Source organism: Electrona antarctica (genome assembly GCF_951216825.1).
Source record: "Electrona antarctica genome assembly, chromosome: 15".
Taxonomy (NCBI): Eukaryota; Metazoa; Chordata; class Actinopteri; order Myctophiformes; family Myctophidae; genus Electrona; species Electrona antarctica.
Window position 1 is genome coordinate 39795016 of NC_136796.1, and position 12261 is coordinate 39807276.

Below are 12261 nucleotides of genomic sequence, written 5' to 3' on the forward strand. Positions count from 1 at the left end.
ATGTGACCATCACAGAACTGGAGGTCAACTCTGCCATGGTCACATGGGAGATCCTGGAAGGAGACCCCGTCATAGGATTCGCCATTACCCAACAGGTGCCTGTGTGCGTGCGTGCGTGCGTGTACAGTTTGCAGTACAGTACGTGCATGTACATTCATGTGCATTCATGTGTGTGTGCACTTGTTACAGACTGAATTTGTATTAGTCTTCAAGTGACTACTATTGGCAGAGAAACAGTCATTGCGGGGCTGTGAACACATTATGTTCACATCACACCCAGCAGGCAAATTCCAACCTGTAGGATGTTTAATCCTAGAATACTAATGATGTTTAACCCATTTAGACCTGAGGCCGATTCTAAAAAAAAAACAGTTTTCTGAAAAACCTATGTTTCTCTGTCAGTGGTTCTCAAACTTTTTCATGTCAAGGACCCCCAATAATTATGAATTGGTCACCGACCCTCATCTGAAAATATGTTGTTCCAGGGACCCTCCAGAAGCAAAGATTTGAGTTAAAAACGTTCGCTCTGAAAGAATTTGCCCCACATTTTCAAGATTTTTCAAAAGTAGCAGATCTACAAGCTCGAAGCGCGGCACTTGGTGCCGCGCTATGAGCTTGTAGATCTGCTATTTTTCAACAGCTTAAAGTATAACATAAAGCTTAAAACACCAAAAGGGGTTCCCTTCCCTTCCCGTCCTGGATGGGTTAATATAGTTTTCAGTGCTATATTTAGCATACCGGTAAGTATACGGCTGTTTTGCATTTACTATTTCTCTTCTTATCGTATTAGTATTTCTTCTCACTGTATATTATTGTCCACACCGTGAAGGAGGTACAATTAGTACAGTAAATGCAGACATACTGTAATTACAACTAGAATTTACAATTCAGGCATTTTGCAGATCTTATCCAGAGTGACATGCAAGTGCAAGATCAGAGTAAATTAAGTCAATAGACGACACATTATGGTCACATAACTAGAATGCAAATAATAATAGCAGTTATATGCTCCAAAGTAACTAGAATAACAGGTAATCATCAAACCAAGCACATATATATTGGTCGTGAGCTGGATTTGAACCCTTGGTGATGCATTTAGATCCATATCTATTCACTGCTTGAGTCACCATGATGCCGGCTAAAGTAATTACCACATAGGCACATGGTGTTCCTCTTTTTGGCATTTCATTAAACTTCTAAATTGCATTAAGAAATTTGCATCACAAAGTGTTGTGAGCCTTTAGTTTAGATGAGCTATTTTTGCTATCCATCATACACAAAGTATATACCTCTGCTGGCGGGAAGAAACTACTAACTCCAAAATTCCATTTTTCAGGAAATGAAAAACAATCGTTTTTCAAGAAATTAAGAAAACCTTATATTTTGAAAACAAAGCAATACTGCCTCATCAAAGTAGGTGTTGGTGACTTTATATTACTTGCATGAGAGGGAGACAGGTGCTGGAGTTATACTTTAGCACAGGGGTTCTCAACGTTTTTGGCTGGGGACCCCTGGAAATGCTTTGGCCATGTATCGCGACCCCCGCCCCGCCCCCCTCCCCAATACAAACTTGTACTGCAAAAATAACCTTAATAATAGAAAAAATATATCATAAATTAATACTGAAACCAGATATAATCATTAAGGAAATGTATGCATGTACTTACTATGTGTACTATGTAAACTCTTTATTTCCATTTTCCAGGCATTCAGTTGCAAAAACCCGTGGGTCGCGACCCATGGGACAGTTTGAGGGTCCAATGGAGTTTAAGAGGTTTTGTCAAAAGCGTTTTTTACTATTGGTTCTATCTTTTAGAAACAACACACAGACGTTAGCACTGATTTATGCAAAAGCAAATAATAATATTAATCATAAACCTCAAAAATGGAGTTAGGTGGATTCCTCCTGACAGCAACGGGTATAATGAGGGAGAGACATAATACTTTGTTAATACATCTCAAACGTCCACTTGGCGGCTCATTCGCTCCTTCTCGACTCTTCTGATTGGTTACAGAAGAAGGACGTGCGCATGCTGCGCTTCATCCAGGAAGTGAACACGACCACGCGCTCCTGTGCATTGTGGGACCTGGACGAGGACACGGAGTACATCGTTCATGTCCAGAGCATCAGCATGGGAGGCAGCAGCCCCCCCAGTGAACCCCTGCTCTTCAGAACGCCCAAAGAGTCCGAGAAGCTGGCCTCCAAGAGCCCCGGTAGGCGTCGGTGTTGATTTTGACAGCAAATTTAGATTTATTTTTAGTTTTAGTCTCTTGAAATTAGTTTTAGTCACATTTTAGTCACCCGGAATGTTGTGTTATAGTTTTAGTTGACTAAAATGTCATAAGACTAAATCAACTGTAGTAAAATGTATTTGGTGCTGTCGTAATGACTAATTTTACAGTTGTCAGTTGTTAGTTTTAGTCATCATAGCTTAGTTTTCCTTTAGTTTCCAATTAGTCTTTGTCAATGAAAAAAGGTAGTCGACGAACATGTTTCGTCATAGTATTAGTCGACAAAATCAACACTGGTAGGCGCCCATGAACACATGTGCATATTAGGGCTTTCACTTCTAGTGATTTTTACTAGTTGACTAATTGCCTAGTTTACTAGTCGACTAGTTGTTTAACTACCTATTATGTAATAATATTTCTACATTTGAAAACTGTGTACATTGGTGACTATAATCTAGCATTCTAGTTGATCTTGAGGCTTTTTTTTCTTCTTATCAACTAGTCATCTAGTACCAGCAAGGTCAACTAGTGGATTTACTAGTCGACTAGTTGAATAGTCGACTAGTTGCTTAAGTGCATATATGTACATTCATGCATTTGTGCACTATACGCACCTGCACCGGCTATGGCCGCGCAGATCGTGGGAGAGAGTGAGCAAGCTATACTGTTTCTGTACGTGTGTACAAAACCTGCACGTGTGCTTTTGTGTATTTTTATGTTGAGGCGCATGGTACAGAATGTATTGAGAGGATAACAAAGTAAAACATTGAATACAATACAAATAGGCTGCACAATAGTATGCGCTAACACGGAAATTGTGTTCATTGAAGCACCAGCCAAGTCGTATAGCGACTATCAAGGTATTAAACCCCAGCAGTCCCCACGGTGGCGAGCAGGAACTTTACCCCTAAGCCACACGGAGGCCCATTGTTTGTTTTTGTTACGTCAGGACAGAGAAAGAGTCATTTGGTCATTTAATGAAATAGATTCTTCTCAGATTCTCTTGCATGCGACCGCCCCATCGTCTCGCCGCCACACACACGGACTGTTATCTGGAGCGGCTCGTTTCACTTCCAGTTTTATCATCTCCTCTGTGACCCAAATACGGTGCCAAAGAGCTGCCTCAGTCAGTGAGAGGAAATGCCAGGCCCTCCTCCCAATCCAGGAGATAAGGGAGGGAACAATGGAGCAGCACCGGGGAGCGCCAGCGCTCCGATAAATCCCTCAGGGGGTTTGTTTGGCTCCGTCCCTGTGAGGCCAATAGAGTGAAACTTTTTTTTTATCAGAGGAAGACAACCTGTCTGGATGATTGTGGGGAGAATTTGCCTCAAAGCGGTGGCAAAGTCTCATTTAGTTTGCTTCGACTTTGTCAGAAGTTACTGGATGTGTGCGTGCGCGCACGAGTGTGTGCGTGTGTGTGCGTGCGTGCGTATGTTTGTGTTTAGAGGAATATTCATTAGTACTCTTGATTAAATCTCCGAGCCATTACTGCGCCCCTCCCCTCCCCTAAGTGGACATTAATCAGCTTCACACAGTTACCATCTGTTTCACAAGGCCACAGGCGCCGCACAGCGTCACCACAACAACACCCTTTCTTTGGGTCTTTATTTATTTCCTGCTGCTCTCTCTGACCGTCTGTCTGTCTGACATAGAAACATAGCTTTTTCAGAAAACTGTCAGGGTGTAGAAGACATTTTTAGAATCTGATCTCAGGTCAAAATGGGTTAAGGGCCTTGACTCCAAACTGGGTGCATGCGTTTTGTCCGAAATATGTCCGATAGGTCCGATAACGACAACCTAACCTAATAATCTCAAACCCTCACCCTAACCCTAACCTCCCACGGGGCAGCACACCTAAACCTAACCATAACCCTCTCCCAACCCTTAACGCACCTCGGACCAATGCTCCTTCGAACCAATGTTGAACCAAAGTATGCCTCCCCTCCAAACTTGCTTTCAAACTTGCTTTTCTAATGACTGCAGACATTGATGCTGCAATATTGCCTGGGGTGGTGGTGAGTGTCTTTGATGATCCACTCATAGCCTTGGCTGTACACATTGCTAAAGGAATACAGGTCTCTGGAGGGAGGGAAGCTCACCTCCAATGATGTGCTGGACCGTCCGCACCACCCCTCTGTACTGCTCTTCCACGGTCCAGTGTGGTGCAGTTCGCCAGGATGCTCTCAATGGTGAAGTCACAGACCCTCTCCACTGCAACACTGTCGAGTTGAGATTGGGGCATGCTCTCGTCTTTGTTTAAGGCAGTCAACGATCTGCTTCTTTGTCTATTTGATGTCGAGGCCGCTGACCTGACCTCGTACCCTGTGTGGGCCGACTCGTCATCGTTGACATTCAGGCTCATCGCCGCTCGTGAGCATACTTGATGATGTTGTAGCTGTGCATATAGCCACGCTTTTGATGGTGTAGTATAGGGAGCAGGGCTTTCATTTCTTGTGATTTTTACTAGTTGACTAGTTGCCTAGTTTACTAGTCGACTAGTCGACGAGTTGTTTAACTCATTTAAAAACGGTGTACATTGGTGACTAGTCGACTAGTACCTACTATCAATGAGGTCAACTAGTGGAGTTACTATAGTTGAGAATAGTCGACTAGTTGCTTAAAGCCCTAATTGGGAGTAGAAGAGAGGATTCAGCCCGCAGCCCAGAGGGGGCTCTGTGTTGTGGGTTAGTGGTTCTGATGTGATGCATCATTCATTCATGACGCCCATTCTCACCACCACCTGGCGATGGCCCGACGGGATGTCCGACTCCCATATCCAGCTGCACACTCTTGGGTGCAGGCCCAGATCTCTCAGCTTGGCAGTGAACTACGGTGTTGTGTTGAATGCCGAGCTACGGTCCACAAAACGCATCTGTACACACACCAGTTACTCCCCTCTGGGTGAGAAATGCAGTACGAGCAGCTGTGGCAATTGCATTGTTGCATTTGACAATAGACGACTTGGTCTAGCGTGGCAGACGCTAGATGCAGATTTAACAGCCTATCAAGGCATTTACTGCCAGGTCTCAAATCTAACTATACATGTGCAATGTCATGACACAGAACCACCGCCGAATCAGAATCAGAATTATTTGTATTTGTCACATCACAGTCTGACAGGTGTAAAGCATAGAGTATATAAAAGGATAGAGACTGAACTGGCGCGAAGCTCCGCCCCGGCCCAGCTATTCATGTCAGTGGAAGTTGCTCAGTGGCGTTTTGAAGCACCCGGAAGACTGCCGGAAGTACCGTCTCAGAACGTCTACTTCCACATTTGACCACCAAATTTTGGTGGTCAAATGCGGAAGTGCAACCGAGCGCTCAATGTTAAAGCCCAGCTGCACGGGGTTTCCCGGTCATGAATCCACGGGTCCGCCTGTAGTCCCTCCTCCTACCACTAGGGAGGAGAGCTTCAACGTTGAATAGCCTCACTGGCCCCTTGGTGTAAAGCAGTGGGTGGATTATTTTCTTTCATAGTTTTTGTTTTGGATCCCATGGGTGAAATTGTAGATCTGCTATTTCTGCCGCAGAGTAGGGACTATATATATCATGTGGTTAACGTCCACAAGTCATTGCACTCTTTATATATATATATCTGGATTAGAGAGGACCTACAATGTTAAGCAACATTTTCACAGAGAATGCACATTCAAACGATAAAACCCTTGGTGCTGGACAGAAGAACAGCTTTAGAAATAGAAATATAGAATCCTTTAAGATGAATAATCAGTTGGATAAATATGATTCGAAGTGGAACGTGTTCCTCAGTCATGTTGCAGGTCCTTGATGTGATCCATGGTCAGGCAGTGCCCTTTTGATTGTTTACTGTATTAGTATACATATGATACGGTTGATGATGCTGCGTGTTTGGTCGTGTTAACTAATTTAAACTTTTAATTTGATTTATTTGTATTTGTATTTGTTTATCTTGTCTATCCTTGTTTTATACTATGTTTCTGTAATGTAATGTCCATGCATTCGTATTCTGTTGTTGTTGTTGTTGCTTGTGTTTGTTTTTTCTGTTTTCTGTTTTCTGTAAAAAATCCAAATAAAGTACTGATCATAAAAAAAAAGAAATAGAAATATAGAAACCGCAGCCTCGATCATCATGCACCTAAAGTGTCTGTAGGTCCATCAATAAAAAGACAATTTGGGAGCATGATCCAGTGAGTGAATCCTATATTTACATACGGCATTAACACGTACAGTCGTACAGGTTGTACACATTCCGTCCGAGACTAGTGCTGTGTGTAACTCTGGACAGTAACCCTGTCAGTATTGCTGTGAAAAAGCCCATAGCCTTATTGCCAAAGCCATTAACACTGGTGATAATACCAGGCAGGTCTTCTTCAAAGCCCATGCAGGGAAGCCCTGATGTAAGTGGGATCCAGGGGGGAGAAGGGTGGCACAGTGCCTGGCTGTGGCAGACACGGTGCCAGAGAGAGAGAGAGACGCTATTGTACAGAGTGTCCTGCACCTTGAGCCCCCTCCCGGTTGGCATCGTGCTGCACTTGCTTGAGCTCCGTCACCACGGGAATAAAATGAGTTCCCTCTCACTCGCAGGGTTTCTCTGTCTCGCCCTCCCTCTCTCTCTCTCTCTCTCTCTCTCTCTCTCTCTCTCTCTCTCCCCCTCTCTCAATTCAATTGAAGTCAAGTCAAAGGAGCTTTATTGCCACGAGAAAACATACATTTACATTGCTACAGCAAATGTCAAATGAAAACGATCAAAACTGAGAAATTATGTACAATTAAAAGGGAACAAAGACTTAGTCACATTGCAACTTGAACAAAACCCTGGAAATGTTCACTTGCTGTTAGGAATAATGATATACTGTCTCTCTCTGTCACTCTCTGCCACCGCAGATCTAACTAGAAACGCAGATCTAACTAGGTCTCCACCAGGATAATAGCGTTTGTGATGTTTGGACAAAATGCGTAGGAGTAATATAACATGTGTTTTGCAACGATAATCTGTGGTCTGGTGGTTGTATATATCAGGGCAATACAAATCACAGTGTATTCAAAATGTTTAGTAGTGTGCATACAAAGTTGTACACAGAGCGGTGCAGTTATAGTTGAAAACAGAAATTGGTTACCATGAGGCTGATTTTTAAGTGGCAATTCTTCCTCGGCCTAGTGGGATATAATTTCACGGAGATGGCATGCTGTGTTCATGATGTGAGGCATTTTGTTCAAAATGGACCAATCATGCAAATTTTGGAAGGCAATCTTATAGCCAATTCCGGAAAGCGGACAGATCGTGTTGATCACATGACTATGGAGATATAGTGTATACCAATTTGCATGATGTATGGATATAATGTATACAAGTAATCTACAGAAATGTGTTTTGGCAAAATGGGCCTCATGGTGGCAGGCCGTTGTGGAAAAATTGGTGGAGAGGTTCGTTGTTGGCATCCAGGGAGTGTGTGTGCACAGTTTGGCATCGACCGGGCCAACGGTGCCAGAGTACACACACACATACAGTACACACACGGACGGAGTGCAAAACATACTCTCTCCCCATGCCTTCGGCCTGGTGGAGACAATAACCATGGTTGGTTCCACTCTCGGACTGATTGATCCGATTTCTCACAGTATATATATATTGTGTGTGTGTGTGTGTGTGTGTGTGTGTGTGTGTGTGTGTGTGTGTGTGTGTGTGTGTGTGTGTGTGGTATTTTCTCATTCAAGATGAGCTATCGATGGAGGAGATGGGGCAGGGAGCGCAGCTGAGGGCTGGAGAATGCATCATTATCGTGGTGGTTCTGGTCATGTGGGCAGGTATGCTGCTGTTCCTCATCAATCCCAAAGCATCAGTAAATGGTAAAGTCAATGGTGCATTGATCTAGCGTCTTTTATCCAAGGCGCTTCACAGAGATTGTGCATTACATTCACACGTTCACACACCGATGCCGGAGGAAACCATGCAATGATGCAAGGCACCAACCTGCACATCGGGAGAAATTAGGGGTTCGGAGTCTTGCTCAAGGACACTTCGACGCTAACTCTGGGGGAGCCCGGGTTTGAACTGGGAACCCTGTGGTTCCTATCCGGTCACTCTGCCCCTGAGCCACTGCTGCCCCATGTGATAAGAAGTATGTGCATAATTCTGGACCTGACTTAATGTCTAACTTAATTCTGGACCTGACTTAATGTCTAACTTAATTCTGGACCTGACTTAATGTCTAACTTAATTCTGGACCTGACTTAATGTTATTATTAGACAATCATAATGTTAATTCCAACATATAATTAAATAGGAATTGACATTAGAAAAAAAAAACATTAAACATTAACATTAAACATTTCCCAACCGTGTGGGGAGGAGGGACTTCGCTGAAAACATGGCCAGCGTCACAGTTGCTGTCGAATTATGCCGTGTGACAAAAAAGCGACGTCAGAACGACAAAAAATGTGTCACCTCTGCCTTTGACCTTTCTTTGCAGAGGACGTCGCGTACCTGAACAATGAAAGGTCACTGTCGCCTTCGTAAAATGTTGCGTACTGTGCTCTGATTGGTTGGAAAGACAAAATACTTATACTTATATCGTGGTGATGCACGAGACTACCTTTCACACATGCGTCATTCGACACTTATCACGGCAAGCATAGACTGACCTTTACATTCTGTGAACCGTTAAAAGTCGCTGTTTTCATCAGCTCTGTGTTGTGGCTCCTTTACACCCAGATAAACTCTCTTCCGGGTTTCCATGGCAACCATGTCTGGCACAAAACCAGCGTAGGATTACAGCATATTCATTTTAATGCATTCCACACTATTCCACACGCCTCAGCACATACAGGGAATGCAACTATAACGCAAACACAAAACCGTAAAACTTCATAGCACAGCCTCTGCACAAAATATACTACACGGTAAAATCCTTAGCGTATATGTAGTCTATGTAGCATGATGAAATATCCATAATTTACAACAATCTGACACACAGTCTTAATTGACTGTTTGGCCAGTGATGCATATACGCACATCGCCACCTCTGGATCTTAAAATGCAACAACAAGCATCTGTGGAATTTACCACTTTGTGCGCCTGGAACTGACTGCTTCAAACTCGGCTCCATTAGTGGGGCATACGTGAGCGGAAATATGCCGCCTCCTTTGTGCAACCCTCAGCGGTGCTTTTCACACACACAGAGGGAGTTATAAATTCCGTTGCTAACCCAATTCCGCCCATTGTAATGAGACGCGAATACGGCCCAGTTTAGAACATTGATGGGATTCACTGGGGGGAGTGCAGAGCCCCGGTTTTTACCTCGCCAATTACCAGAGAACCCACCCCCCTTGGGAGAGCTCAAGAGAGACACAGAGAGAGAAATAGAGGGGTGGGGGAGAGAGAGAGAGGGAGAGAGAAAGAGAGCGAAATGGAAGGGAGAGAAAGTGCGAGAGAAAAAAATATAGAGAAAGAAGAAAAAAAGAGAGAAAGAGACAAAGGGAATGAAAGGAAAATCTTGGTGGTGATGAGCAAAACAACGCTGTTGGAGAGGTGATGGAGAGAAGGAAAGAGAGAGAGTGGGAGACGGAGAGGAGAAAACAGGAGGGAAGAGAGAAGGAGAGAGAGAGAGTGGGAGACGGAGAAAACGGGAGGGAAAACATTTTAAACACAGCCGATGAGGAAAAACAAAAGAGCAGAATGGAGGTGGAGAGATTGTAACTTTAATTGGACCTGCAGGGCACGCCACGCCACGGCCATCTCTGTGATCATATTTCCCATCATGCCTTTCATTGCTTTTCAATGATGAGATGTGCAGCCGTGGAGGCTGACATAAGCAGAACACACAGGACCGCCTCAAACCACCGGTTGGCCCGCTTCTCTTCCTCAAACACGCACGCACACGTGCACGCACGCACGCACGCACGCACGCACCGTCATCATCATCATCGGCGATCACTCGGCGTCGACTCGAGTATGATGGTCCTCCTGGGGGGTCCTTTTTGTAGGAACCACACGCTTTTGTGCACTGTGGAACACACACACACACAGTCATGCTCTATATGTCTATTAATCCCACTGTCTTTTCCTGCTTATTGTCTCCATCTCTCTCGCTAAAGCTCTCCTTAAAGTCAATGTCATGTCTCCCTCTTGAGATGAGATCTCAGACGAGTTGAGACGAGACAAGACGAGATGAGACACTCCGAGCATGCGCCCTCTTTTCCTACATATCTCTCTCTCTCTCTCTCTCTCTCTCTGTCTCTCTCTCTCTGTCTCTCTGTCTCTCTGTCTCTCTCTCCCTCTGTCTGTCTGACTGTCTCTGTCTCTCAGGTGTGATCGTTTTGTTCTGCCGTCAGTATGACATCATCAAAGACAACGAGCCCAACACCAAAGCCAAGCCCTCCTCAGAGTGCAGTACTCCAGAGCACCCCCGGGGGGGGCTACTGCGCAGCAATGTCTAAGACCAGCCCTGCATAGCCTTTTGCAATAACCTTCACTTAAGACCCCAGGGCAGGTGAGAATGTACTAGCTTCATAATAACAACTATATTTAGATATAGCTCTTTAGTTAAACATGGAGTCCACCCTTAAACATGATCATTAGGTAATTATTATTATATAAGGAGGAAGATTAAAAAAAAGTGATCTCCTGTGCAACTCACTTGCATACACGTGTCTAATGTCTATGTTTTAGATCCTGAGAACAACAGAAAGCCATTCTTAGAAACCCATCGACGGACTGATGAGCGGAACAACCATCGCAGATCCTCTGCTCCAAAACAACGAAGAACTGTTTCAAAAACGGCACATCTACAATCATTTCCGGACTTGCGAAATCACAGCCTCAAAGGCGAAGCAATACCGCGGAGGACAAACGTAGATTCTGTTTTTATTGAGACCAAAATTAAACTGAGAAAACCAAACTGTGGTGGCCCTTTGAAGCCCCTTTCAGAATGAAGACACAAGGGGCATCCCATGTTCAAGCTGCATCATGAAAGACATATAAATAAATGGAAGGCGCGCTGCTCAAAGAGGGAGAGACTTTCCTTCTCAGCAAAAACTAACTCAATTCAAATGTGATCTTGCCAAAACCTTGGGACGGTTCGATGGAAACGGATGTCATATATAGAGCAATGTCTTCCCCTATATTGGGAAGAGTTTATGTCAGTGGCCAGTGAGGTTTAGCTGAAGCAGTATAAGCTCCAGCAGGTTCCTGGTCCTGCTCTCCCAACAGCACACAGCAGAACACATGAGAGAACCCAAAGCCTACAATTTGACTCTCGTATAATGGGTAAATAATGTTAAAAAGGAACAGCTCCCACTGAGACTACTGGGTAATGTCTAATTGTCTATCTCTCTCCCTTCTCTCATTATATCCTCTGGCTCGGAATCATTTAGTTAGGAACTCATTTCTCTCTCTCTCCTGCTCTCCTTTGCCCCTTGTGGTCTCTCTTTATCCAGACTCCATTGTTTCTTCCATCTCACTTTCCATCTCTCCACCTCACTTTCCCAGTCTCTGTCTCTAATAAGCACATAGCTGTACCGTTGGTGACGGTGATAGCTTGTCTTCAAAAACCCAATTTAAACTCAAGCACCAAGGGAACCGTTTGGCCCAGAAAAAGAGTATAAAACAGTCTGGTTCCCGCCTTCTGTCTCGCTCTCTCTCCTCTCTTTCTTGTCCTGTCTGCCACCAGCTAAATGATTGTCATGTTTTTGCCTCCCCTCTCTGGGCTTGGATGGCACATTAATGTCCCTGTCACTTTTGTGCGAGTCGATCCATCCTCGGGGATAAAAACTGACAAGATTTTTACTGCGCCCTGTATTGTCCTGTGAGCCAATAAACACTGTCTGAATCCAAGCATGATCCTGACGAAGGCCACGTTTTGGGGGCTCACAATCCTTCATCACAGGGCTGACTCACCCCCTGTTTTGTCCCAACCCCAAAAGTTTTTTCAGCTAGAGGGCATCTCTCTCTAACTTCATAGCATGAAAGGGTCTTGGCTTGTTGTTCATATTCCCCATATTCATATTCAGTAACATCCGTGGTCTGGAATCGGCAGTCAGATGTGCATGCAA

General features: G+C 44.3%; 1 protein-coding gene across 1 annotated transcript; it reads left to right on the plus strand.

Annotated features, from left to right (window-relative positions):
- Positions 1-40: 40 nt before the first annotated feature.
- LOC306938527 (fibronectin type III domain-containing protein 5b-like) lies at positions 41-11265 on the plus strand. Its single transcript, XM_079522752.1, has 5 exons — positions 41-95; positions 2016-2214; positions 7927-8016; positions 10517-10700; positions 10880-11265. Exons 2-4 carry the CDS (start codon positions 2031-2033, stop codon positions 10645-10647), a joined length of 405 nt encoding a protein of 134 aa, XP_079378878.1. The 5' UTR covers positions 41-95; positions 2016-2030; the 3' UTR covers positions 10648-10700; positions 10880-11265.
- Positions 11266-12261: the final 996 nt, after the last annotated feature.

Excerpts from the sequence above, each read along its gene's own strand:
- LOC306938527 (XM_079522752.1), top strand. The coding sequence starts at position 2,031 with ATGCTGCGCTTCATCCAGGAAGTGAACACGACCACGCGCTCCTGTGCA. Across the intron at positions 2,215-7,926 it reads GCTGGCCTCCAAGAGCCCCG|ATGAGCTATCGATGGAGGAG; the intron begins GTAGGCGTCGGT and ends TTCTCATTCAAG. Across the intron at positions 8,017-10,516 it reads GGTTCTGGTCATGTGGGCAG|GTGTGATCGTTTTGTTCTGC; the intron begins GTATGCTGCTGT and ends TCTGTCTCTCAG.